The following is a 26,796-nucleotide window of genomic DNA, read 5'->3' as shown; positions in this document are numbered from 1 at the left end:
GGGCGGAGGGAGGAGCGCGGCACCCGGGAGGGGAGGAGGGTTTGAGGAGCAGAGGGAAGGGAAGCGGGCCGCGTGGAAGGGGAGGGGAGGGGAGGGGAGGCGCGGGCCGGGCCGGAGCGCGCGCCGAGGGCGGGGAGAAGAGGGCGGGCGCCGAAGACCCCTGCGTGCGCGCTGGCCCTCGCCCTCCGTTTCCCTCTCTCCCCGCCTCGGTCCGGGCTGCAGCCCCAGACGGTGCGTCACAACTCCCCGACCCAAGCGGGCGGGGAAGCCGCTGCAAAACTTTCCGCAAACTTCACGGCGCGGCGGGACGTGGGCTGAGAGGCCCGGCTGGGCAGGGGCGGGGGCGCACGGTAGACCTCGGCAGCCAGACCCGGGCCGCGGGCGCCCGCCCTGGCCCGCCTCTTTTTGGCGTCGCTCCAGCCGCCGAGCATCCGCTACCTCCTCGCTTAGGGACCCGACCCCTCCCGGGTCTGGTGGGGAAGGGGCGGAGCCCGGGGCTCACCAAGGGGCGAAGAAGACTGGGGGAGGGGAGGCAGGGCCCAGGTGCTGTGTGCGGAGCGCCAACAGTTGCACCTCGTCTTTTAGCACTTGCGTGACCCGTTGTCAGAGTTACTGGCGCACAGGGGTGTAGCGCCTTTGCTAGCTGGGGCGCGTATCCAGAATCCTAGGGAAAATCTGTCCACTGGACGTCCCAGAAGCCACACATCATCATTCTCACCAGCAACCCGACTGCTGGCTGGTTGCAAAGGCCCAAATGGAAATTTCATAAAAGGCAAGACAATCCAGAGTTATTCTGTATTATGCAACAGGTCACTGCGGCTCAGAGCACTGCGGGGAGTCAGGATGTTGGGAGTCCAGCCCTACCTCTACCTCTGATTTCCTGGGCGACCTCGGAAAAGTCACTTGGGCTCTCTGTGCTCAGAGCCAGACTGAGACCTTTACTGAAGCCAAATGCAGAGAAGACTGACCAGGAGTAATAAAAAACACTATGAAAACTGCTAACTTTTGTTTCCTGTGCTGTCCACCCTGGTGCTATTTTTGGAAATACCAAATTCAGAATCTTTTTCTCCTTTTCTACTACCCTTCCCTCAGGTTAATCTTTCCGAATCTCTGCAATGAGGTGTGGGGCCAAAGATGCTAATTTAGCTCTTTCCATCTCAGCTGGGCTAAAATTCTTGGCAATTATTAGTATGGTGCCTGCAGGACCCCAACATGAGCACCCACTTAAATCCCCTACAGTCCCCTGGAAAGATTCCCACCATCCATACTTTGGCCCTAAAAATATGGTTAGCAGCCAGGCCAATGAAGCCCCTGGCACTCCATAGCTAGCTTGGCAGGTCTGACAGAGCCAAGCTCCTCCTCGTGACTGCTGCATCTGTCCTTCGGGGCACATCTTCTTGGTGTGGCATATCCTGGGATCCCAGTGCTCTGCAGGCGACTGGCCATGCCGGGGCTGCTTCAGAGATCATCTTCTTGGCCTCCCTCTTCTCATAGTCCTGTTATCTACAAGGGGTTTGAGGATTTGCCAGGTTCAGCCAAGCTGCTTTCTTTTTCCCCATCTTGAGTTGCCAAAACACAGGATGCTTCTTCTCAAAGTCATCTTATAGGCTTCCCTCTGCTCACTTTATCTCTGGTTATACTGGCTACAGCCTCACCAATGGGCCAGAGGAAACTCTGGAAGGGAACTCAAGCAGGGCTCCCAAGAGGCCTCCAGGTTCTCAAACAGGGTTGCTCGATCTCCATTCCAATCTACCGGTCTGAGTCGGGTTTGGCATTCCTCCCACCAACAGGGAAGAAAACAACTACCTGACATCACAAGTGAATGACATGGGTCCAGAAAGTCTGCATCTCCAGCACAGTCCAGAGTGCCAGGCACACAGGAGATGCTCTCTCATTTCTTCATTTACCCACTGATTGCTAGCTGCTAGGAAAACGAGTTGCAGTCCTAGAAGAATTTTGTTCAGTGGGGAAGACACACTTTTTGCCATATTCCAGACAGGTAATGGCAGCCACTCAAGAGCTGAGGAACAGGAACATGCATTGCTTTAGCGGGGACAGACGTTTGTTCAGTCTGGACTTCCTGCTCCAGACTGCCAGGGTCACACATTATATTCTGCTGATTGTCCATCTCGGCCCACTTCTGCAGCCACCATCTGACCTAGATCTTGAGCTCGTGGGGCAGAAAGCCGGGTGGCCACGTGTGGGCAATTCTCCCTCTAGAGAATCCAGCCCAGTCCCCCTGCTTCAAGATCCTGTGCAGGATCAGTTCTAACAAACATGGTCACAGTCTGCAGGCGTGTTGCACGTTGTGAGAGGGCTGGGGCTTTCAGAAAAACCCCTCACCAGGACCCAGACCCTCATCTACTTCCAAAAAAGGGCCAGTGTCCTCTGTGTCTACGGCTTCTTCATCATTCCTGTTAAAGCTCAGCTGCAGCCATTTGTTACTCCATGCCAGACATCAGGCTAAGTGCTGGGGACTTAGTGAAGTCTATGAGCTGATCCAGGGATTTTTGCTGGAATACTATTTGCTATGGTGGAATAGATACTGAGAAAAGGCTCTCCCTCAGACATTGACTGCTGGCCAGCAACAGGCCCTGCAGGTCTGCTGATTTTATCAAAACCAGTTTAGTGGAAGGAGCACAGACTTCAGAGTTCAAATCCTGGCTCTCCCACTTACTAAGTGCATGATATTCAGTAAATTACTCAAGTTCTCTGAGTTCACAATTTCTATTTGTAGATGGGGCAACAATTCCTACCGTGTCCTGAGAACTAAATGTTAGGCATAAAGGGATGGCACAGCCCCTAGGTAAAGATGTTAGGGAATATTAGTCCCCTCCCTGCTTCCTATCTTCTTCCTTTGCCATTTGGACATAAGAGTGTCACCCTTACTCCTTACCCTTGGCCCTGCCTACCTTCTCCACACCCCCCACACGCCCTGCTCCATGAGAGCTACACAAGTTAGTTTTATCAGGATTCCAATACTGGGTGTTTTCCTTTGCATGAGAGAACAATACAACCTCCTCTCCTTGTCTGACAATCTCATATTTAACTGTATACAAAAATGATAGTTTTTTTTAACAACAAAAAAACAAATCCAGGCAGAAGCATCTCCATGCTCACTCTGGCTTGCTAATAAACAGCCCAACATGGGGCAGTGGGATGAGTCCAGGCCTGGGGGTCGGAAATGAGCTGGAATTCCAGCTCTGCCTTTCATTATTAACATGACCCTGAGCAAGTCACTGCTTTTCTGAGTCTCAGGTGCCCTTTGATGTACAAGTTTGGTATCATTACTCACTGTGCTTAGTTAGGGCTCCTCTTGAGTCAAGTCTCCTCTTCCCTGGTTCTCAGCAGCCTCTCTAGCAGGAAGCTGCCCAGGGCAGCAGAGCTCATGGACACCCCCAGGCAGGCCAGGGGGTGTCCATGGGCTACACAAAAGCTTAGGAAAGAACATAAGACAGGAAGAATGGCCAAGTGGAAGAAGATAAAAAGACAGACATGGGTGGTCCCTACCTGAAGGCAACTAGAAAAGGGGCATGAACCCCAAGGGGCATGGCATCTAAGATCTTCTGCACCCTTCACCTTCCCAAGCCAGAGAGAAGTCTGGCCAAGCAGGGGTCCCACCCTCTCTTCCCTCTGTCTGGGCTCCTGCATCTCCTCATCTTGGGTCTGCACTCTGGCAATCCATCTTTTGAGGCCATGTGGCTGCCCCCTCATCCATAGCACTGAGGATCTCAGGAGGGACGGGGCTAGAGAGGGAAGGAAGAAGGCCAGTTTGGGATTCAGACAGACACAGGTTTCAAGATTTGGCTCTTCTAGGCTATATGACCTTGGGACAGTCAGTTAACCTAAAGGAACAGTTTTTCCCACATCCACATTATGGTGGAATTTTATCACTGGTCTGTCTTCTTCTGACTGGTCTACCCCAGTATGGTCACAAACATAACCTAAGACTCTGCCTGCTTTTCCTAGGCTCTTCCCCTTCTCCCTTTTGTTGAAGAACACCTAGGAGCCCCCAGCCCCTGCTCTTCGTAGAGTCACTGAGTTTATATCCACTTGCTTTCGGTCCAACGGCGGTATTAGAAAACTGTTCCAGCAAAGGGACTCCAAATTCCAGCCTTCTTTTTCAAGGGAAAGGAGATTATTACCTCCCAACCCCTTCCTCCCAGGCAGCAGGAAGCGCAGGCTTCTTTCCCATGAGTCTAAGAGCACCTGGATGCGGACTCCCAGGTGGAGCCGTCACAGAATCATGCCAGCAGCTGCCAGCAGGGCCCCAGGGGAAGCTCAGAGCAGGAGGGCTCAGGACTGGGCTGCAGAAGGGCTAACAAATAAAATGCCTCTAGGATCCTCACTGCCTCCTGCCTCCACTCGGGAGGCTTTACCATGTCAGGAGCAAGTTGGCCATTCAGTGGGGGTTCAGAGAGTAGAGGAGGCCCAAGGTACTGCAAGGAAGAGGGAACGGCAGAGCTGAGCTGAAGAACCAGCTGCAGTTGAGGGGGGTAGTTCACAAAACCCTCCACTGCCCAGCCCAGCTAGTACAGGGGGATGTTGTCACCTGTCTGCTCTGACAACCTGGAGCTGCGTTCCTCTGCCCGTCCTTGCACTGAGGACTCGGCTGAGCCAGTAGTCAAGGCCTACTCTGGTCCACAGCTCTGGCTGGGCTAGCAGCTTTTTCTCTCTTCCAAGAAGTCCTCTGAGCCTGCTCCCTGGTCCCTGTCTCCCTCCCCCAAAGCAGGGTAAGGTTTTCTCAGTATTTGACCCTCAAAGCAAGGCTGGGCCAACAGCCTTGCATGCCTTTCACTGATCCTGGCCTGGAGGCAGAACAGGCAGGAAGGGGCTCTACTGACACAGAACCTCCCCTGCTCCATCCTTTCTGCCCTAGACCCCTGGAGGACTGGAGCCCCTGACCTCAACAGGACCCAGGTGGCTGCATCCAGCTGGCCCCCGTCCCAGTCCAGCTCCAAGAGACTGGCCTGACCTTCCACAGACCACAGCAAAGCAGCACAATGTGGACCGGGGGCACCAGTGGGTGGTGACCAGCATTTTAAAAATGAAGTAAAACAGTTAACATCAGAGTACACTCATGCGAGTTAAATTCTGTGAAATACATATTTGGTTGAGATGTTAAATATTTCTTACTGTGGGTTGCCATCAAATAAATATGAAAAATACTGCTTTTGGGGACCTGGAATAGCTATGCAGTCTCCAAGCCTGACCCTGCCAAGCTCCGGTCTGCTCCCTCCCTGACCTGCCCCCAATTCTTTCTCATCCTCACATCTCACCACACCTGCCAGCCCTGCCTCCCCCTCTGGGCACCATGCTTCAACAGGCCAAACTACCTGTCAGTCCTTCAACTGGGCCCTGGGCTCACTGAGGGGCTGGCTCTTGTGGTGCCAGAGTGAACACACACACACAGGACAAGGCAGGGAAGGGAGAGGTGTGCATGGTGCCGTGAGAGCCCAGAGGAGGTCAGGCTGCAGGTGATATTTAACCTGAATTTTCAAAGATAGTCAGATGGCCAAGGCCAGTGAACAGCATTTGCAAAGGCCTTGGAGGTGTGAGAGAGCACAGCGGGGTCTTGGAGTGACATTCTGTATGTAAGAGCACAGAAAGTATGAAGGTCGTTTTGCTGCAAACATCTGCCCCTTCTCACTATTGAATTCTGCCTATCTTTCCAAGCCCAGCTCAACACCATCTCCCAAATCCCCAGGGACCTCATCTCACACCTAAGAAATTCACCAGCTCTCAACTTACATTTAGCTTCTGAATAAGCTTCCTTAAAGCAGAAGCTAAGTCTGATGTACCTTTAATACCTCCCACAGAGCCCAGCCCAGGATATTATAAACAGAAGACTCTCAATAGATGTGTTTTGAGTGGATGCATCAAGTTCATAGAACTGACAGCTGTAGCTCAGAGAGGAGGCACCTGGTCCGAGGTCACGTAGCTGAGTGCAGTGTTGTGACCTCAATGGAGTCCTCTGCAGGGGCTCTCCTGCTGTCTTGTTCTATGATTCCAAACCCTAGCACTATTTTGTCTAGTTAATGTGGGCTGAGGAGCAGGGTTAGTGTATAAAGGTTGTGGATTCTGAAGGAGACTGTAGATGCAAAGAAGCAATGGCTCCTGAAATTTATTTGCAGGTAAAGACTTTCCTTTTCATGCCTCCCAGCAGCCTGCCCTTCTCTCAGGGCATGGGAGCTGGGCTCAAGGGCCCTGGTCTGACTCTGGGACTGGCTTCCTTCTGGAACGGGGCCTTCCCACACTGGGCCTTCTGTGTGCTACAGACAGCTCTCCAGGGCCCCCCGCGACATGGAGAAGGCATCTAGCTACACACTCTGCTTTTTACTTTCTCAGTTGCTGAAAACATCTTCTCATTTCCCACTCTTTCGAGCCTTACAGCAACGGAAGATGCCAAGGCAGAGGGGACTATTCCCACCTGTCTGTAAAGATACTGAGGAGCCAGAAGACAGTTGGCCAGGATTTTTGCTTCTTCCTCTATAAGGCAAGATGACAAGGTCAGACAGCTCAGGAAACCTGAAAAACAAATGTTCTGTGAGGCCTTGCCCTACTTCCCCACCGAAGTTCAGTTCCAGCACGGGTCTCCAGAGGCAGGGCTGCTGCCCAGGACGGCTGGGTCTTCCAGTAGGTTCTCAGGGATAGCCATGAGGGAACAGGGGGCAGGGAGCCCTAGGTTAGGGCAGGACGTGCCCCCAGATGGCACTGAGGGCAGCCTTCACCAGTAGCAGTCTCTGACCAAGGACAGCCCACAGAGAATCCAGCTTGCAAAATTTTCAAGCCTACAGACAGTCCCTCCCCATTCAATCGTTCCCACCTACTACCAGTCACCAAACCTCTCTGGGCCTGTTTCCTCACCTGTAAAGTGAGGGATATGTGTGTAGCTCACCCACACCTAGGGTATAAGGAACATAGCTGATAAACTTCCCCACAAGCCAGCAGTCCAGTAGTGCGGGAGCCCCTCCCTTCACTGACATGCCCCGACAGTCCCTCCTCAGGCCGCCCTCAGGGTGAAAAGGCTTGGACAGCACAGGAGGCCACCACAGTTGCAGGCTCCTGGAGGTGAGGCTGTTCTCACAGCTCTGACCTGCAGCTCAGGGGGCGGGGCCAAGTCGCCAGCCAGCTGCCCTCTGACCCCTTCACACCACGGGTCTCCAGCCCAGAGCCTCACACAAGCACACACGCACACACCCCTTTGCTGACTCCAGCCTGTCTCGGGCCCCTGCTGAGCAACCCAAGCACAATAGGGCTCTTGTATTCCCTGCCCCCAGCAGGTCCAGGACTGCTCCCCAGCCTGACTGTTTTCCCAGCCTCTGGCAGGTTCCCCTGACCCGCCCGCAGAGCTCCACAGCCGTCCCTAACCACTCCTTCCTTAACCCTCCTCCTCCCCCTAATCTGGACTGGCAGGCTGGACTCATAAGCCAACCCAGGTCACCCCCTCTCTGAAACCCTCAGGTAGAAGGAAAACGTAATAAATTAATTTACATGCAAAGGCTCCGGTGAGTCGTTATGTATTTTAAGAGAAGACCATTAAGGGACATGTTGTGGGGTTCCCCCTGGGGCTCCTGAAAAAAGGAGCATATGTATGACATTATTGCTCCCTGGACAGCCCAGAGTTTAAGACAGATTTTTTTTTTATCCCTTAACAGAACATTAAACAGTCATCTCTGTCTTCCAGCTGGGTGAATTAGCCACCCTCTCCAACTGGCCCACTGCTACTGCTGAAGCTGACAGGAAGGTCAGCAGGACTTGTGCCCTTCAGTGCTTAGTCATGTGGGGGAGAGACAGCACTGTCGGGGAGAGGGGAGTAGGTGCTGAGAACAGGTTCCTAGATGGCACTGATGCTGCTGCTCTGGGGCCAGTGGGGGAGAGACAGCACTGTCGGGGAGAGGGGAGTAGGTGCTGAGAACAGGTTCCTAGATGGCACTGATGCTGCTGCTCTGGGGACCACAGTGGCCTGTAAAATGTTCCTCCCAGATGCAGCCAGAAGCAGTCATGGATCCAGCTAAGGGGAGAGTGCAGACCTCGTGGGACAGTGGCTCATCCTGACTCTCAAGCCAGAGGGGAGGCTCCTGAAAAGGTCTGCATCACTGCCCCAAAGCAGGCAGACCTCCTGGCCAGCTGGCCAGAAGGACGGCTCTGAATCTCAACCAGCAAACCTGGGAGGTTCCAGGACCAGCAATCCCCTCACTGGATCTTGTGATCTTGTTTAAACCACATTTTTTTATTCTCTTATGTGTCAGGCACTTTACATACCTTCTTCCTACTTCTTACTACAACCATGCAAGGAGATATCCCTGAGGCTTGCAGAGGTAGGATCTGAACCAGACCTAATTCTAAAGCCCAGGCTCTTAACTGCTAGGTGATTCTGCGTTAAGAAACTACAACAGGACAGCTTTCGGAAGCACAGACTCTCCATAACCCAAAACTAGTTTGGGCACCATGTCTCTTCCCCACTTACCCCAGGTAGATTTTAATGAAGAGAGCTTGGGCAAGTAGAACAATGAGTAAAGGGGGAAGCAAAAAAAACTGCCATGATGGATCATGCTAGTTGTAAGTTTGCCTTCTTAGAAGTAAGGAGCTGGACCTGAACTTGCTTCTACTCTAGCATTCTAGGCGATGACTCTGTTTAAAGAGAGTTGTTTTCTAAATTAAGAAACATCAGAACTCTTTGACTGCTAGTCTTCTCAGCTTCCAGGACTAGTCAGGGCAGCAAACCCTCTAAAAGAGCAGACATGTCCTGGTCAGCCACAGAAGTGGGGTGCGTACAGCCTCAATGGCCAGTCTCCAATTACAGCTGCCCATCTCACGATAGATAATTTGGAGCCCAATTCCTTCCCATCAGACCCCAGTATTCCATCTCTTGGGACCCAGTGCCTTTGCCCCAGATTGTGAACTGACAAGTGGGCCTTTCCTATCCTGCTCCCTGCTGTATTCTCACCAAAAAGCATGGTTGTTGGCACACTGGAGGGTCAAAAGGTGTTGCATGAATCAACACAGTCCCATCATGGCGGTGATGTCCACTGGGACTCAGCTCAGCCAGCAGCCAGTATTTGCCTGTATACACCCTACGTGGTAAGGGCCCTGTATGAAGCTGGAGAACTAGAGTAAAATCAAGAGGCTGGGAATTCACTCATTAAAACTTATTTTAATATCCTCCCCACCCTCCAACTTGGTAAAGGCCAAAACAGTCTGGCTTGGTTTAATTACAAATTTATACACACCTTTTTTTTTGTCATTGTTTAGAATCAGCATTGTGGCAATAAGGGATTTTTCTTGGAAAAAGTGAAACCCATATTAACAAACTATGTCATTGAAGAACCCCATTTAGTGATTTCACTGGCTGCCTTAAAGTCTCGAAAAGGTCAGCGTTCTGCACTAGTTCTCTGGAACCAGTCCATGCAGGGGAAAGAGCCTTGCCCTGATGCAGCCAAGCCCAGTCGGCTCCAACGAGGCCCTGGACCCAGTGAAAGCAAGAGGAGAGGGCGTACCTTCTTTAGGACAAGGGTAGAAAAGGTAGATCAACAAAATCCCACAGCTTCACCTATAAGCCCATGAGGAAAAGGAGGCAGGAAGTTATGAGAAAGGCTTAAGGATGCAGCATTCTTTCAACCTTAAAAAGAAGTTTAAAAAACCCCACAAGATCATTGAATGAAGAGGAGGAAAAAAAAAGAGAACTTTGTATTTTGAGTAAATTTAAACACAATCCGCCCTTTTCTTCACAAATGCAGACACCATCCTTTCAGCATTGTGCCCAATTTTTGAGACCCCATGAGTACTCTTTGCTTAGGAGCTTGAAAGTAATGGTTGAAAAGAAAAATCTATACATACACACACGTGTGCACATATATCATAATGTGTACATGCTTGTGTGCACAGGTATAAATATATATTGCAATACAAGAGCTTTGGAAAGCAGGGGGCACCAAGGGCTCCGGCGCTGACTTCCTTCCATTCAGAGTTCCACAAGGCTACACCTATCCATAAACCTCTCTCCAGTTTGGAACACTCCATCTTCCCTTAAGAATCTCTGAAACTGGGGAGATTGGGCTAGGCACACAAAACAGACAAGGGCCTTAGAAAATGTGTCACCAGTGGCATTTTTCACATGAAAAAGAACTACTAGACTCATGAGTTGAGAGCTCTCTGCCCTTCCTGACTTCCCTCTCCCCTGCCCAGAGAAGCATGCCTGAAGGCTGCATCTTTAAATATTTCTGGCTGAGACCTCTTGCCACATATGTTAGTAACATTCCAAGCTGGCTACCACATGTTCAAGCTCTGGCCTCCTTCCCTCTCTGCTGTCGAGTGCTCTGCTGTTTCAAGGGCACGGTGGGGCCACACATCTCCCATTTCAGCTCCATCTTCAGTTGCTCATACATCTCAGAAACAGCCAAATTAAAAAAAAAAAGTTCAAAGAGACTGCTGATATCTGAAATATCTATTCTCAAAATGCCTATTTGAGATTATTTTTTAACTTCAGTTGATGAATCTATTAAAGTGAGTTAATGTGTGTGTGTGCACATGCACACACAAACGCACACCAGTACACACCCACAAAATTTAGAGGACTGGAGGTTGTTCCCTGCCAAAAGATCTAACAGAGGAAAGCTTATGTGCTGATCAAGTTTTAATATCATGGTTAACAAGAAATATACACAGAGACCGTGGGTACGACCTCCTGATCCCTGGAGCACATGGCTCCCCAGCCCATTTTCTGCCCGCCTCTGGAAGTTTTAAAAGTTACTACATTCAGAGAATCCAAGAGGACTGCATGGACAGATGAACCTTTATTTAAAAAAATAGCACTTCAAATAAATTAAAAGGGACAACCGTCAAGTGTTCAAATAATGAAGAGATAGTTGGAAACCTAGAGAGACTCCAAGTTGCAGTCTTCTAACCTCATTCTTTGTCCAATGGCAAACCCCACACCTCTCGGTACCCCCACCCAACCCTCCCTCCAGAGAGGAGGGCAGCAATTGCAAACAGGAGACCAGACGGAGGAGAAAGCTGCATCTGATTGGAATGAACAAGCCACGTACTTGCTAATACGGGTTTCACTTTATGAACAAATGTATTCTTTTAAAAATAAAAAAGGGGAGAGGGAAGCTGCATGTTTTTAAAAATTGAAATTATTTAGGGATAAAACACTAACTCTAGTGCCTTTAACGGGCAATAGCAACTTTTTTCCTCCGAAGTCAAACACCATCCCCAGCTGAGCCTTTGTGCTACAAGCTTTTCAGGAGATGTTACCTAAACTTTATTAAAAGAAAAGAACAAGTTTAAATATAGACACTGGACTAGCCCAGTCTGTATTTTCAAGTCCACATTCTTCATCTGAAGCACTGCATCAGGGACCCCCCCCTGAGTCTGCATGTTTTCAAGTTCACAGTACATGGAACCAGTTTTTCTTTTTAATTTTTTCCTCACTCAGAGCAGCCACCGCAGTGGCCGTTGACGCCGGAACCTCGGGCGGGGCCTTCTCCTATGAGGCCTGGCCAGAGCTGCCCAAGGTCTCTCCTCAATGAGAATCGATGCTGTCATGCTCTATGGATGGGAAAAAAGCAAGAAAATAAAAGCACCTGGTACAGGTTTCATGAGATCCATTCGGATTCGCTATGTTCCAGACCCGCTGCTGAATGCCATTTGTCCACTTTGTGTGTGCCGAACAGTTTGTGGCCTAGAGTGGGTCTCAATTCGAAGAACTGTTATTGGACGCCCCCGAGGTTGATGCAATAGCAGCTCCAGCAGGGCTACTTGTGGAGACCGACTTTCGGATGTGAGGCAGCAAGTAGGGGTCACAGGCCAGCTGCTGGACATCGATGCGGTCCTCCTTTCGGTAGGCCAAGCATCGTCGAATAAACGCCTGAAAGGAAAGTTTCGTGAAGAAGCCTAAAGCAGGTAATTCTGGCATCCCAAGAGGGAACCCTAAAGCTCTGTAGCAGCTGCCAGGGCCCAGCACGTATGTCTCCTACAGAGAAGCGCTTAGAGCTTTCCAGGAAACCACAAGGTGGACCCAGAGAAGACCAGGGAAGGAGAGGCACTGGCAGCAGCGACTCCTTGTGGCCACTGACTCCACCGATGGAGGCAGCTGAGCCGTTCCAGAGGGGAACCAGGGCATGACCTCTGAATATCTCTGCTCCCAAAACACAGAGACCAACACAAAAATCTCTCTTTGCCTTGGCTGGTTTGCACAGGCACAGTCTAATTCAGGGCCTGTCTTTACACACCACGACCTCACACGCACTTCCTGAAAAGTGCAAACTGTAATGGCAAAGTACTACCACAGGCAGGTGCAGGTGTGGAGACCCGACACTGGCTGACACTACAGTGTGTCCGATTGGTACATGCTTTTCTGGTGTCTTCATTCTGACAGGTCACTAAGCAAATGGTCAGACACATATCTAAGTAGTAAAGGAAAACCTGAAGAGAACTTGCCTCCCCAAGGGTGCTGCCAGCATGCAAACACACGAGTGAGTTTTGACTCGGAATCCTTATTTATTACCAACATGGAGGTTTCCTTTGTATTAGGCATAAAGGACTGTGTAGTCTCAGTTTCTACAAGTTTTACCACAAAGGTCCTTGGACAGGTTATCTGTCTTTTCCTATTTTTTAACCAGTTGTATTTAATCAAAGTCCTATAATATTTTAGATTAATGAACTGGTTTTTAAAAATCTAAAATATAATTATCAACCAAAGTCCATACTTCACAGTAGGATAAGAGTGATGTCTTGATGTAGGTCACTGATTATAACTCACATACCACTCTGGTTCGGGACACTGACAGCTGGCGAGGCTGGGGGAGGGGTGCAGGTGCTATGTGGGAACTATACTTTCCCAAGTATTGAAACTCAATTTTGCTGTGAATCTAAAGCTGTTCTTTAAAAAAGTCTTATTTAAAATGTCTAGAACATGAAATCAACTACTGATTTTCTATTTTTTTCCATGTTTAATTAACAAAATACAAAAGTATACCAATCCTGGTTTTTCAAAATAAAAAACACCTATTGGTAGCCACTCAGTTAAAGTATTTCAAGGATAACAACAAATTCAGAGAAATGACTATGGCCTTTATGACCCTGGTCTTTGAAAATGAACGGTATTCTTTGTGAGTTAAGCAGGTTATCCTGAGTTGGATACCAGTCAAATAAATTCCTTTTACCTTGAATTTTCTCTCTATACAGCAGCCAGGATAGGCTTTTGAAACAGCAATCAGATCACACAGTTGCCCTGATTAAAACCCTCAAAACTGCTTCCCATCGCAGTTTACTATCAGTCCTGCTGTCTCTCCTCCCACTCTCCCCTCTGCTCCACTTGCTCTGTGAACCTGCTAAGCTTACACACATATCTGAGCTTCACTCACTTCTCTCTGCTTGGAATATTCTTCTCCCAAGTTTACACGTGGCTCCCACCTGCATATCACTCAAGACTGCTCAAAAGGTCGCTTCATCATTGAAACCTTCTCTGACCATGCCATCAAAAAAGGGTTCCCACCTCTCTAGCCCCTTATTCTGATTTATTTTCTTTGTAACATTTATCACTATCTAAAACGTATCTGGTTTTAGTTATTGTTTGTCTCATCTAGTGGAATGTAAACTCCTTAAGGGCAGGGATCTTGTCTACAGTTCTACACAGAGAATGTCTTGCTACACATTCACAGTTCCTTCTCCACAACCCAGAACAGTCTAGTAATTAATGGGCATTCAGTATGTGTTGTGGGAGAAGAAGGGGAGGGAAAGGGTTGCAGAAATACACATTTAGAGGGAGGAGAATGTTTCCAATGACTCCTGAATTTTGTACTGAATAATCCATCCACTATCACCCACGGAAATAATACAAAAAGCAAAGCAGTGGTTTCCACTGGCCAATAAGTGAAAACTTACCTTTGCTTCAGGTGTTACTACTGGCTTTGGCGGGAACTGAACTTCAGTAGCTTTAAGAATAGTATTTTCCTGTAGAATATCTTGCTGGGACTGGTTATGACCAAAAGGCTATCATATAAAAACAAAAAAACAGAAAAGGATAGGCCTCCAGTTAAAATTAAAGAGAACATAGTGTAAAACCATAGGGAAGGGAAGAAGAAATGTGTTAGTGAGAACTGCTCAAAGGGACTTTGGAGATGATCTCCTCTCTCTTTCTACAGATAAAGGAGGAAAGGCTCAGAGCTTAAGTAACTTGCTCACAGACCAATACCTCAGTTAGGCAGATCTAAGACCAGACGCAGCACCTGCTGTATCATACCACCTCTGCTAAGCTTTGCTTCCAGCAAAGAAAAAGATTCTGAGCAGGAACAAGCAACCTCTTTTGCTCTGAGTGATACCCTGTGGGCTTACACATTGCATATGTGTGCCAGTGACAACCCAAAGAAACAGGTAAGAAAGAGATGGAGTAGTAGAAGGGGTAAGGACAGAGTGGGAAAAAAAAACAGAGTTGGGGCTACTTAGTGGCTTCATGTGTGTCCCAAATTGCCATCTTCTCATAAAGTCTTAAAAAAATAAGTTTAAGCCTAGTATCATCTCCATAGGGTTTCTACTGAGAGATCACAAACAATTCTTTTAGATAAACTCTACCACCATTATCGGTAGCACTTCCACATTATCAGAGACCTTAAGTAACTCCTACTAGCTATGGAGAGCTTCCCATATCACAGGTAGGATAAGGAAAGACCAGGGAAAAGTTAAAGAGGAAGCTAAAATCCGAATAAGAGCTTGGTCTGGGGATGGTAATAAAAGTATTCAGAGTCCAGAGGAGTTGCAGAATTCCCAAATGGCTTATACCCAGAGCTTAACGGACAGCACTGAAACATACAACACTGACAACAGAAATAAGATTAAATACGTAACTGGCTCCTAATACATACATTTATAAGGTATTATGCTCACAAGGAAAACACAAATATGAAAATTCATTAGTATAGTTTTCTACTGAGGTTATTATTTGCTCAAATGATCTATCACCTTGATAAGAGGTAACAATGATTACCTTCCAACACCACCTCCCCATGCAGAAACATAAAGCATGCTTCTATTAATAATAGCAGCTTTAAGTAATGGGGTGGTTGGGAATAAAAAGCCCTGCAGATATTTCAAGTTTCAGTTCTTGGGACCCTTAAGAATCAATAAACTATTTCATACAGTCCCCTATAAATATTATCAGACTCAAAACATATCCTGATTTATAACAGCAAAAATGCATGTTTGCAACAGCCCAGCAACATTCATTAGGTGCCCTAGGATTGGAAATTTGTTTGTGCATGAAGCTTTTATTATTACGTAGGTATTTTCTTCAAACCACAAATTTCAGGATTCTGTTCTGCATGACCCAATGATTAACTTCAAACAGAACGGCCCACACCATGCCACTGTGTACACGTGCCACCCAGGTCAGAAGTCAAGCCTTCACACTGACTTTCTTCCTTCCTTACCTTCCTTCCATAAAGACACTGGTAGAAGATCACACCCACTGACCAGACGTCAACTTTATTTGAGATCTTTGGTGGTTCTTTCCCAACCACAAAACACTCTGGTGGTAAATACCTGGGAGAAAAAGGAAATAAAAATTCTTAGAAAAATGACTGTACAAATTAAAGGCATGCATAAGTACAGGAAGGCATTCCAAAAGTACTTGCTGGAAATAAAAACATTTGAATTTTAACAGCTGAGAAAGCAACTTAGACCTAGCTGAAGAAAGTAAATGTAAAGATATTCTAAGACATTAGGAGGCAGTAATGTCCTGTGAAGCCTTAAAGTACATTTCTCAGTTTACTGAGAGGTGAATATTCTCCCTCCTCCCTACTTCACCCACCCCCGCCACCTTTCCCAGAGTTGTGCCTTATGTTAAGTGCCATTCAGCAAGCTGAAAAAAAGGAGGGAGGGACACAAAAAGTATATTTCCTTTTATGAAGGCAGAAGCTACAAACATTAAAATCTAACTGGAAGTGGAATGGGGTTCCTGTCATGTTGGCTGAAGATGTCTCTAAAAGAAGTAACTGTTACAATTAAAAGTCCAAATGAATTCAGGACCCATTACTAATCTCTCTTCTTAAGGTAGCCTCTTGGAAATATGGACTGGAAATCACTACAATACATAACCAATGGCGACAGTAAAGTCCAAATTATCAAAGGATATTTTGTATTTCCTTCTTTAAGGGTGGCGATCAGGGCATACTGGAAAACTGACAACTAGTGTATAAAAAGCCGACCGAGTTGTTAGCACAACCCAGTCCTCATCTGAATCCGACCCCCTCCCCCAGCCCTTCCCACCTCTAAAAAGACTAGCTAGATGCTAACCACACCACATTGAATGGTGTGGATGGTGAGTGCCTCCTGGCATTTAGAAAAGCAAATATGCTTCCACTCGTTGCTGGAGTCTTACCCATGGCACAGCTGGAAGGCAGAATTTTGAAGATAACAGATTGATTTTGGCAGATTTCATGCTGGCAAAATCAACTGTGAAAACTTTACTTTAGACCCTGCTGTTTTCCTAGTATAAAAATCTAAACTTATAGCTTTAAGGGGACCACAAGAGAGGCAGAAAATGTTCAGATGAAGGGCTTTCTTTTTTTAAATAAGTTAATTTCATGTTCTTGTCTCTTATTATTTTTGACAGACATTTTTGATGATTAAGACCACTGACCTTGATTATTCTTTCACAGTGAAAACTTTTAGCCAATACATTGGAAAATGAAAATATATAAAGAGAATTTGTGAACAGGGGAAGAAAGCAAAGAAATAAAAATATAGGAGAAAGAATTTATAAAAAGAACTGCTCCTCTATATGCCATTAACCTTTGTATTTCCTTCTTTAAAGGTGATCAGGGCATACTGGAAAACTGACAATTAGTTTTCATGGTTTTTGATTCTTTAATATACATGACTTAAATGTGATCTTGGATAAATAACAAATAGAACTTTGATTCTAAAATGATCACTTTAACGTATCTGTTAACTTTCTCGCAGAGGTGGGGAAGAACTTGTCCAAATACAGAGTAATAATGTAGTCAAATATTTAGAAAACAAAAGACATGGTCACTTGATAGTATAAGTCTGGCCAAGTCACTTTCTAGGTCTTGGTTTCCCCATCTGTACAGGAAGAATTAAACCTCCACCCAAGTAATACTGAAAATAATAAGCATTCTAATTCCCTATCAAGGACTTAGGGAGAGAGTAGAAAACAGTCCCACGATACTATACTAAATTGTGTTTGAAGACCAAAGTTACATATTCCATCATGGTAAAATTCTTAGAGAGGAAAATGGCTTAGTCTACAGGTCACTTACTTAAAAGTAGTATTCAATGTAGAAGAACTCTGAAAAACCAAATAATGCAAACAGTAACTTAGAATTTGTGTCCTCCAGCCCTGTTTGTATCTCTGGGACATCACAGAAGGACCACATATTGAGGATAGTGATTATGACATGCTTCTACCAATATGGAGACTTCCTAAAATTTAATTTTCTCAGTAGCCCCTTCCCTACCTTACTTTTTATTATGAAAAAAATCTTCAAATATAATCTTAAGTAGAAAGAATAGTAAAAGGAGTCTTCAAATAAATACCACCCAGCTTCAATAATTACCAACATGTGGCCAATCTTCGGTCATATGTACCCTCTTCCCCACCTCCCCCCACAAACATATTACTTTGATGCAAACCCCAAACATTATATAATTTTTATTTAAATTTCAACCTGAGTTTTTATAGCTTATCAAATATGGCAATAGGTAGCAATGAGATAACTAAATCTAAAGGTAAAAAGGAATTCACCATTTAAAAATAAAATGCTGTCAAACAAAAAGCTCAAATCCATGTTCCAGTGAGTTTATGTAGCAGAGGTATATAGCCCTGTTTCCAGAATTTCCAAAAGCAGGTATTTTTGTATTGTTTAGTAACTGTTTAGTGACAGGAACACTAACCCACAGTAACCACCATAGTAAATAAACACTGTAAATGTAACTTCTATTTTAGACCTAGAATCTCAAAGTTATAATTTAAGGACTGATTTTTACCAGAGATACCATTTCCACAAACAATAAAGAACAAGACAAAGCAGAAATTTTATGCACATGGTGTTTTTCTGCTAAATCTGGTCAATTCTTTAATACACACAACTTAAATATGATTGGACTGATGACAGTGGGACTGATCCTGTGTGCTAAATGACACCTCCCTCTTCTGTCCGCTTCAGATCAACACCCTCATTACTAGGCAGTCACTGTTCTGCCAAGGCCCAGGACACTCCAGATAAGTGATCTGACCAACTTAATACTATTTTCCATGTTCAGAATCACACATTTCAAGATGTGGCTCCGTGTTACCACCTCAGAAGGAAAAGGAAGCTCTGTTAACACACCTTTACAATCACAAAGTTAAATGCCTGGTCACAGGTATCTTTTATGCTTCTCACTTGTCAAAAGGAAGACTAGGCAGAAGTCAGAGAATACAGGCAGGTGGAGTCAGTGGGCTAGGGTGGCTGAAGAAAGTGTGGCCCAAAGCCTTAGAACACAGCTGACAGAGATGGGTGACTTTCTTGGCAGACTGGGCTCACTTTCTCCTGTTTAGATTTCAAGTGATGCTGTCATTACTTTACATCCTCGCCTTCAAAGATCCCCAGCTCTTCAGAGTTCCTGTTCCTCATGCAACTCCAGAAACAAGTCCCTCATCACATTAACCCACCAAGAGACCTGCATTTGTACTGAAAAGCTTTTAGCCATTCTTTACATACACAGGAGCAATCTCATTCTCTTCCTTTCGGTAGAGCCAGCCCTAGGGACAAAACACACAACTCAAACACCTGGCTACACACAGTCTCTCTCTCTCAATGATTCTCAAGAAAGAAAAGAAAAATTAAGACAAATTGCTGTAAATACAAAGAGTCCAACTGCTAAAAAGACAGTAACTATCTGGGGAGGGAAAGTCTCCTCTGGTTTCGGCATTTTTACCTATGCAAACAGGAGATAAATATTATTAATTGCCAATGCTTTAGTATGGCACAACCACATCTCTGCCAGCCAATCTGTCAGACTTCCCAATACCTACCAGTAAGTACCAGCACCTTGCGAAGTTAGCTCCATGCCATCCACTGAATTGTAGCTATCATCATCCATGATCTTGGAAAGACCAAAATCTGTGATTTTTATCTCTCCACACGCTGTACCATTTACTAAAAGAATATTACCTAAAAAGATAAAACTTCATGAATAAAAACAGACTTACAAATTAAGAGGCAAATCCAAGGTGATAACAGACAAGATGGGGACAAGTGAACTCAAACTCTTGCAAACAATAGCAAATATCTAAATTCCTGAAATAGAACAATCTGGACTCTGGATGCTGGGATAGAGTCCTCAGTGTCTGGCTGTAAACTTTCATTTTCCAAGAATCACCTGCTTAATGTGCCAAAACCACCAGTATGAGCAGTGGAAAAAAATAACTTGCCAAAGTAAAATAACTCACTTGTACGGCTGGTCAAAAATGGTGGGAAAGTTTCATCTGAACTTTCAGTAAGGATCTCTCAACTCTAAACCACACAGAATAGTTTCAGGATAAAAAAAAAAAAATCAAAGAAAACATATGAGAGAATCAAAGCCAGTACCACAGTGCCACCTAGAGTTCTGGTGGTGGGCATGTGGACTGCAGTGAGTGAGGGAAAACCCAGTCACATAATGGGCATGCGTTTAAAAATCACTTCCACTGTAATGAGTATCTCAGTCATTTGAACTGTATTAGAACATTAAATAATAGTGAATAATGAGATTCAATAGGTAGGTCCCAGAAGAGGAGAGCCAAGTTAACAAGCATGCCACACCAGGGGGTAAACGGGAACCATCCTCCTGACACCCATGTTCTGCTGGTTAGAGCCGTCTACAGAGAACACACACAGGCTTCCAGGAAACAGCCAAGGGTGACAGCAAAATACAGAGGTTAAGTCTAACTGCCCTCTACTGTTTGCTGATGACTACTGAAGTCAGAAAGTAATCACACAAAAAGATGGAAAACTGTTTGGAACTTAATGAAATACGAGGATTATGTGCATAATCTCATTAATTTGGGGGCACGTATCAAACACTTGGAACAGAGGAACTGCTACATAGTGTGAGTAATGGGAAAAAACAAAACTGAGCTTGCCAGATCAGTTCTTTAACTGAGCTGACATCACGAACTGCCCTGGCTCTAAAGACAAGGACATTGTTTCTCCAGAGCATTTAATAACCTGACTCCCCCTCCTAAACCCAGCACTGCATGGCCAGGACTCTTTTATCCCCACACCTACCCAGGAAATCTGAAGTCGGATGTTATTAGGCCTCCTTGGTTCCTGCCAAATTCTCCAACTTTATAAAATTAAAAGTCACTTACAAGACCAAAGAAAAGCCACCAATACTCTCTCCTCAAGTTAGACATACCTGGTTTGAGGTCATAGTGTATGATGGGAGGTTTTATTTCATTTAAGTACTTTAAAGCGTTCACAATCTGCATGATAATGGATCGCGCCTCTTTCTCCGACATTAATTTGTGCTGTTTCAGGTAGAAGTCCAGATCATTTCCCTCACAGTATTCTAATACTGTACAAAACCTAAAGACAAATAAACCAACATTTGACGGTGGGATAAGAGCAAGCAGGTCAAGACTAAATAAAGCAGCCACAATGAAGACTTCAGGTAAGCAGCCTTTCACTCCTTTCTTCTTTGGAACTTAAAATACTCTTCTCCTCTTTACTCAGTATTACCTACCTGAGTGGTCTGCAGGAAGAAAACTCCTACTCTCTTGGTGAAGAACCTCCACACCTTTCCTGTGGGAACCTGTTGGGCTGAAGCTCACCCGACACACCTCTTCCTGAATCACAACTAAACAAGTGCTGAAGAGAACTCATGTATTTAAGCCAGGTATCTTCTTTGGAAAGGTCTCCTTTACATATCAATGCCATGCCCCATTTCTAAACAAGCATTTTGTGATTAGCTGCACAATTCTCACTGCAAACGTTTTATATGACCCTGAGTTTTATATGACACAGAGAAAGACCCTAGGATTTGCCCAGGCCCCAAGGACTGGTTGTATGTTTACTACAGCTCCTGGCAGTTTGGCAAAATACTGTAGTACAACTTCCATTTGCTAAATACAAGTACAGTATCTGTGGCTCTAACAAACGGGTTATTACGTAGTATGGGCTTTCCCCCTTAAATTATATGAAAATACCATACAGGCCCAAATTTAAATCTATATACCATTCGTGGTACTAGGATAATGTGGCCATCTTCCATGGCAGTTATAAACTGAAGTAAGTCTTTCTGGACTCTGATTATTCCTGGGAGATGAATCCCTTTTAAACGATTCTAAGCTGTGACAATGATGGTGTGTCATTCAGTGTCTAGTCAGGAAATAACCACTTGAGTATCTGAAACAAAAAGACTTTAATTCAGGGAATTGATGACACAGATGATGGAAGAGTTAAGAAGATAAACTGGCAAGTGAGGCATGGCACCCCAGAGATCACCTATAGCAGGTAGCCACTGGGGCACCCCAGAGATCACCTATAGCAGGCAGCTACTGGGGCACCCCAGAGATCACCTATAGCAGGCAGCCACTGGGGCACCTTAAGGCCAGAGGGAGGAGATGGTGCAACCAGAACCCAGGGTCGCCAAGGGAAACTGGAACCAGCTTTGGGGGAGGAGTCCCCACCCACCATCACCTCTGTCTCCTCAGTGGCTGAACCCTGTTGAACAACTGACACGCGACCCTGATGAACAGAGGCTACAAGGGTGAGGAGCAGAGAACAAAACATGCTCAGGACTAGCGCCACAGGCTTCTGAGCAATTTGAGGCCTTCAAAAAGCACTGCAGCGAAATGTGGACTAAACGGGCCTGTGGGATCCCCACACTGAACAACAGCTTATGTGTCTTATGAAGCAGTGTACTAGGTCATGCTAACACGCTATTTGAGAATGAATGCCTGAAATTTACAGATTCTGATCTGGGATGCTGAAATCTGAGACAGACTCTCAGGCTTGATGGATTTATTATTTGACCCAAATGCAAGCCGAAAATAAAATCTCATTTTTAATACCCAAACAACTCTCAGAAGACTCTCAAACAATGGTATTATTTTTGGTGAAAATTCACCATACACATAATAGGAAAAACAAAGTAAACAACTCAAGAATAGCACATATTTAACTCAATTTCTCAGATTAGTTAAAAGTATATACACAATTCAAAATACCGGATAACCCAAGTCATTATATTTATCCTTGAAATGGTTTTTGTATTTACATTTCTACATTGGGGATAGAGGGAGGGTGTCCTATTTAGAACTTAAGGAATTTACTCTAAGCAAAACAGTAAAGCCACAAACTTGCTCTTTAACTAGATTATTTTTCTGAACCCCACTCCATGCTAAACACGCAAGGCTATGCTTGGTTCAAGGGCCACCCCAGTATAAAAGGGAAGATGGAGACAGATGGAAGAGGGGATAGATAGGTCATGTTTCCAAGGGTTTTCTTTTAGGATCATTTCTAAATGTGGGTCAATTCTCGGCCTTCCTGATACACTTGCTGTCTAGAACAGGCCAAAATTCCTAGAATCACCCTGCGAGGCTGGCTAACAGGAACACCTGCAGGCCAGGCCCAGGGCATGTTCTTCTGACTCTAATCAGACTTCCACAGAGAAAATGTTTCCAAATGCTGAGATATTTCTAAACTTCTGGATAAACCCACAGGTGCTAGAGCTCACCTACACCAGGTAATGAAATAAAACAATGCCTAAGATTATTAAAGATCTCAGACAACTCATTTAGCTTCTCTGGTCCTCAAATCTCCATCTATAAAATGAGAAGGCAGACCTAGAATTTTTTTAAATTCTTATGTCTATAAGCCTATGAACCTATACATTACCACACAGGATTAGGTTACACCTTCATCTGTGGCAATTCACTTGTGTTCTATGATAAAACTACACTGCTTGTACTTCTTTAAAAGGCCTGTCAGTGTTCATCAGGGTGGGGCAGGGACTCTCTCAAACAGTCCACACCCACTGGTACATGTTAGTGGTTTGGTGGTACCAATCTGTGTCAGTTTCCAAGAGCTGACAGCTAAATTTTCAGGATTTTGTGAGCTAGTTATTGAGCCACTGGTAGGATGAATATATAAACAAAAAGTGGCATTTGGAACATACTCAGTCATTAAGAGGAATAAAGTACCAATATGTGCTACAATGAGAATGAATCTTAATAAGACATCAGGCTAAGTGAAAGAAGCCAATCACAAATGTCCATATACTATATGATCCATTTATATGGAAGTCCAGTACAGGATATCTATAGAGACAAAAAGTAAATTTGTGGTTGCTTAGGGCTGGTGGTAGGGAGAGAGAAATAGGGCGATGACAACAGAAGGTTCAAGATTTCTTTAGCAGGGCAGTGAAAATGTTCTAGAATTGACTATGGTGATTGCTGCACGTATCTGTGAATATATTAAAACTGTTGAATTATAAATTTTAAATAGGTGAACTGTATGGTATGTAAATTATATCTCAGTAGAGCTTTTATTTTTAAGGTTGGTAGCTTGAAATCAGATGTTGAGAGATTTACACCACAGAAATTGGTAAATACTACAGATAAGCCCCAGCCCTCTCCCCACAGCTGCATACCTGTGGACAAGGGATGTCTTGCTGGCCCAAGTGAAATCACCTATGATCATTTCCCATAAGTAAATATATTTGGTTCCCTCAGAGAGTATTTCCTGGACCCAGATTTAAACTCTATTTCATGAGTAGATAACATACTGCAAGAAAATAATATTAACTGCTAAGCTAAAATGGCATAGCACTTACGAGTCAGTGTCCAGTGAAAAATAATCATACAGCTTAACTATTCTGGGATGATCCAGTTCTTTGTGAATCCGGTATTCCCTACATGCATGCCTGTAAACGAAATGGAAAATTAACATTCTGTACTTTGGCCTGTCTTTCAGAATTCTTCAAGGATGCCCCTAAATACATTTTCATTTCTCCACTGTTTCTGCTTGTTTCATTCAGATTCATCTGGTCCCCATATCTTTCCTCATCCTTTTTTCTCTACCAGCATTTACCAAGCTATTAAGAAAACAGTAGGTGCTCATGTATTTGTTGATTGAATGGATTCTAACCTTATGTCCCTTTCAAGTTTATTCTATCACAATTTCACCTCTTTTAATATTTATACCCAAATTACAGAGCTTTAAAAATTATAAAGACAGCATTTTTTCTCTCCTCTAAAGCTAATACTTCATAAATGTTTATATCCTGGGATTACATCAAGGGGATCGATTTTAGCATGTAAACTCCTTGGCTAAAAGAACTGCCAGTTATATAAGGCAATTAGCAGTGCTTTTAATTGTTTCTTTTTAAGTCCTACTCTTTACAGAAAGAATTTAAAGAGCTATCAACTTTAGTTTCTCCTAAGAAAATGTGAGATTAATAGAAAACTTGGAGTTACAGAAACCCTAGTTTACTTGGAATAAGAATTTACATGTATGTATTAACATTTCTTTTTTAGTACTCTTCCAATTCTAAATCATTTAGTAAGATTAGGAACCAAAATGCATTATAATCTGACATGTTCATATACTGAATTCTAAGAGAATAATAGAACATGTTTATTCAATATAATCACTAATAATTTTTAAAGTACTTAGTTCTTATTTACAAAGACAGCGACAGGAAATTATTATATTTTAAGTAATCTAGCATCATTTAGTTTAGAGCATTTTGTTATAAAGCAAGAGTCAGAAAAGAGAAACTTTCCATAGTATCATAAAATAAAACGAAAAATAAAGTGATGTTTTCTGTAATTGGTACACTCCACAATGTCAAAAATGCACAGGAAGTACTCAACTGAAGAAAAACTGGGGAACAATCAGGGGAAGGCAGGCAGAGGAACAGGAATCTAGAAGTAATTAAATGATTTTCCCCAACGGAAATTCTGATTGACTAGGCTTATTTGTCAAGCTGCCACTTTCGGCAGTTTTTGCTTCTTACGATGCTTCATCGTCCTGTCTTTCTGAAAAGGCAAGGCCTGCCAGCACCATGGCAGAGCCGTGCTCCCGCGCACGCTGCCCTGGGCTCTGTGACGGCGCTGCCCTGGGCTTTACCCGCACAGCGCCGGCCGTGTGGAGGCCCGCCCGGAGACCCACGCCACGGGGCGCCTGTGGAGATGCTGAGCAAGTGCGTCTCTGGCCCAAACCCTCGTTCAGCCAAAGCAGCTCCACACCTCTCCTTTTCCCTACATCAACATTCCATGTACTATTTCATCTGGTGGTAAGGTGATGTTGTTTAAAAAAAAAAAAAGACGGAAAAACAAGGTTAGACATTGGTTGTGAGTCACTGAAAGTACACCCTCCACATCCGGCTGCCTCTGGGCTGCTTCTCCCGCTTCCTCGGGAGGGCGGGCCTCTGCCGGGCCTCCCCCGGGGCACTCTCCACTGGGTGTCCAAGGGAGTGACGCCCTGTGAATAAGACACTGGAAGCAACTTATCCACTGAAGTGGTAGTCTTCTACTCTCTTTAAGTGGATATATATTTAGATTTTTTTAAATGATTTTATCCTAGATAATCAGAAGAGTATCATGCAAGAGTATACTAATTCAGATACAATCATTTCTGCCGACAGCTTGTATGAAATGCTTCCTACTGCAGAGTTTTGTACTGTGTTGTTTTGGAGAGCTAAAGAAATCTAGTAGTAACTATTAATGCTTTTAAATTTTAAAGTAAAACAATCTTTGCTTTTTGTTTGGGGGGTAAGGAGAAAAAAGGAGATGAGGAACAGAACCCAAAATTAAACAAGACAACCTTTTATTTTGAGTGTTTTCCTTTTTTTCCCAAATAAATGTCTTGATTCCAGATGGGATTGAGAATTCGTCCCCATAAAAGGAAGAGTAATAAAAGACCTTACTGTGCAGGATCACAGCAGCATTCTCCTATTTCATAATGTTACTGTGACACTGAAGTGTACCAATGTGATATAATGAATCATAAGAAATACATATTTGACAGGCACAGTCGCAGGGGGGTCATCAGGTGAGAAATTGGGGATCAACAGAGGTGAGGCTTAGAACCTCACCCCCCCTGTTCTGAGAGAAATCTTCTGCATACATGGATGTTTTATTGCCCTTGTCTAGCTTGGATTAACACATAGTCTACAGGCACACACCTGATCATCTACATTTGCTCTCTTACAACACTAAACTATGTTTTCTACCTTTATCTTGTATCTACCTACCACTTCAGCATTTTATTTAAAATAATAATAATAAAGAGAGAAATGTGGTATCCACATATGAATCAAGTATAAAAATCAAATGAGTATTCATATTTGAACTGACTGTTTATAGTTCATAATGCATGAGCAAAACCGAAAGTTTCTGTGATGACTGCCCTTGTACTGTTCACTATGTAACTTATTCACTATGTAAGAATTTGTTCTCCATGTAAGAACTTGTTATGCCTCAGAAGATTGGAGACTGACGAAAATTAGGCTTGGGGTGGATTAATGATTGTGCATTGAGCATTGACTCCCCTATACACAATTTTATTGTTGTTAACAACCATTTGATCAATAAATATGAGAGATGCCCTCACAAACAAACAAACAAAAAAAGTGCACACTTCCAATGGTAAAATAAATAAGTAACCGGGATGTAATGTATAGCATAAGGAATATAGTCAAAATATTGTAACAACTTGGTATGGTGATAGCTGGTACCTAGAATTATCATGTATATAAATCTTGAATCACTATGTTGTACACCTGAAACTAATGTAATAT

General features: G+C 44.5%; 1 protein-coding gene across 4 annotated transcripts in view; it reads right to left on the bottom strand.

Moving 5' to 3' along the window:
- Positions 1-11,119: 11,119 nt before the first annotated feature.
- The window catches only part of TLK2 (tousled like kinase 2), a 118,510-nt gene continuing 102,833 nt past the window's right edge, over positions 11,120-26,796 (bottom strand). For all 4 annotated transcript variants that reach the window (XM_036899760.2, XM_036899763.2, XM_036899761.2 and 1 more), the window contains 6 exons: positions 23,827-23,916; positions 20,407-20,576; positions 19,043-19,181; positions 15,432-15,543; positions 13,891-13,998; positions 11,120-11,872 (listed from right to left, as the gene is read on the bottom strand). In XM_036899760.2, coding sequence (XP_036755655.1) covers positions 11,699-11,872; positions 13,891-13,998; positions 15,432-15,543; positions 19,043-19,181; positions 20,407-20,576; positions 23,827-23,916 — 793 coding nt within the window. In that variant the 3' untranslated portion in view covers positions 11,120-11,698. The remainder of the gene's footprint in view (positions 11,873-13,890; positions 13,999-15,431; positions 15,544-19,042; positions 19,182-20,406; positions 20,577-23,826; positions 23,917-26,796) is intronic.

The sequence above is a fragment of the Manis pentadactyla genome, chromosome 4 (assembly GCF_030020395.1).
Source record: "Manis pentadactyla isolate mManPen7 chromosome 4, mManPen7.hap1, whole genome shotgun sequence".
In the NCBI taxonomy this organism is placed as follows: Eukaryota; Metazoa; Chordata; class Mammalia; order Pholidota; family Manidae; genus Manis; species Manis pentadactyla.
The sequence above is the reverse complement of the archived record's forward strand: the minus strand, read 5'-3'. Positions and strand labels throughout refer to the sequence as shown.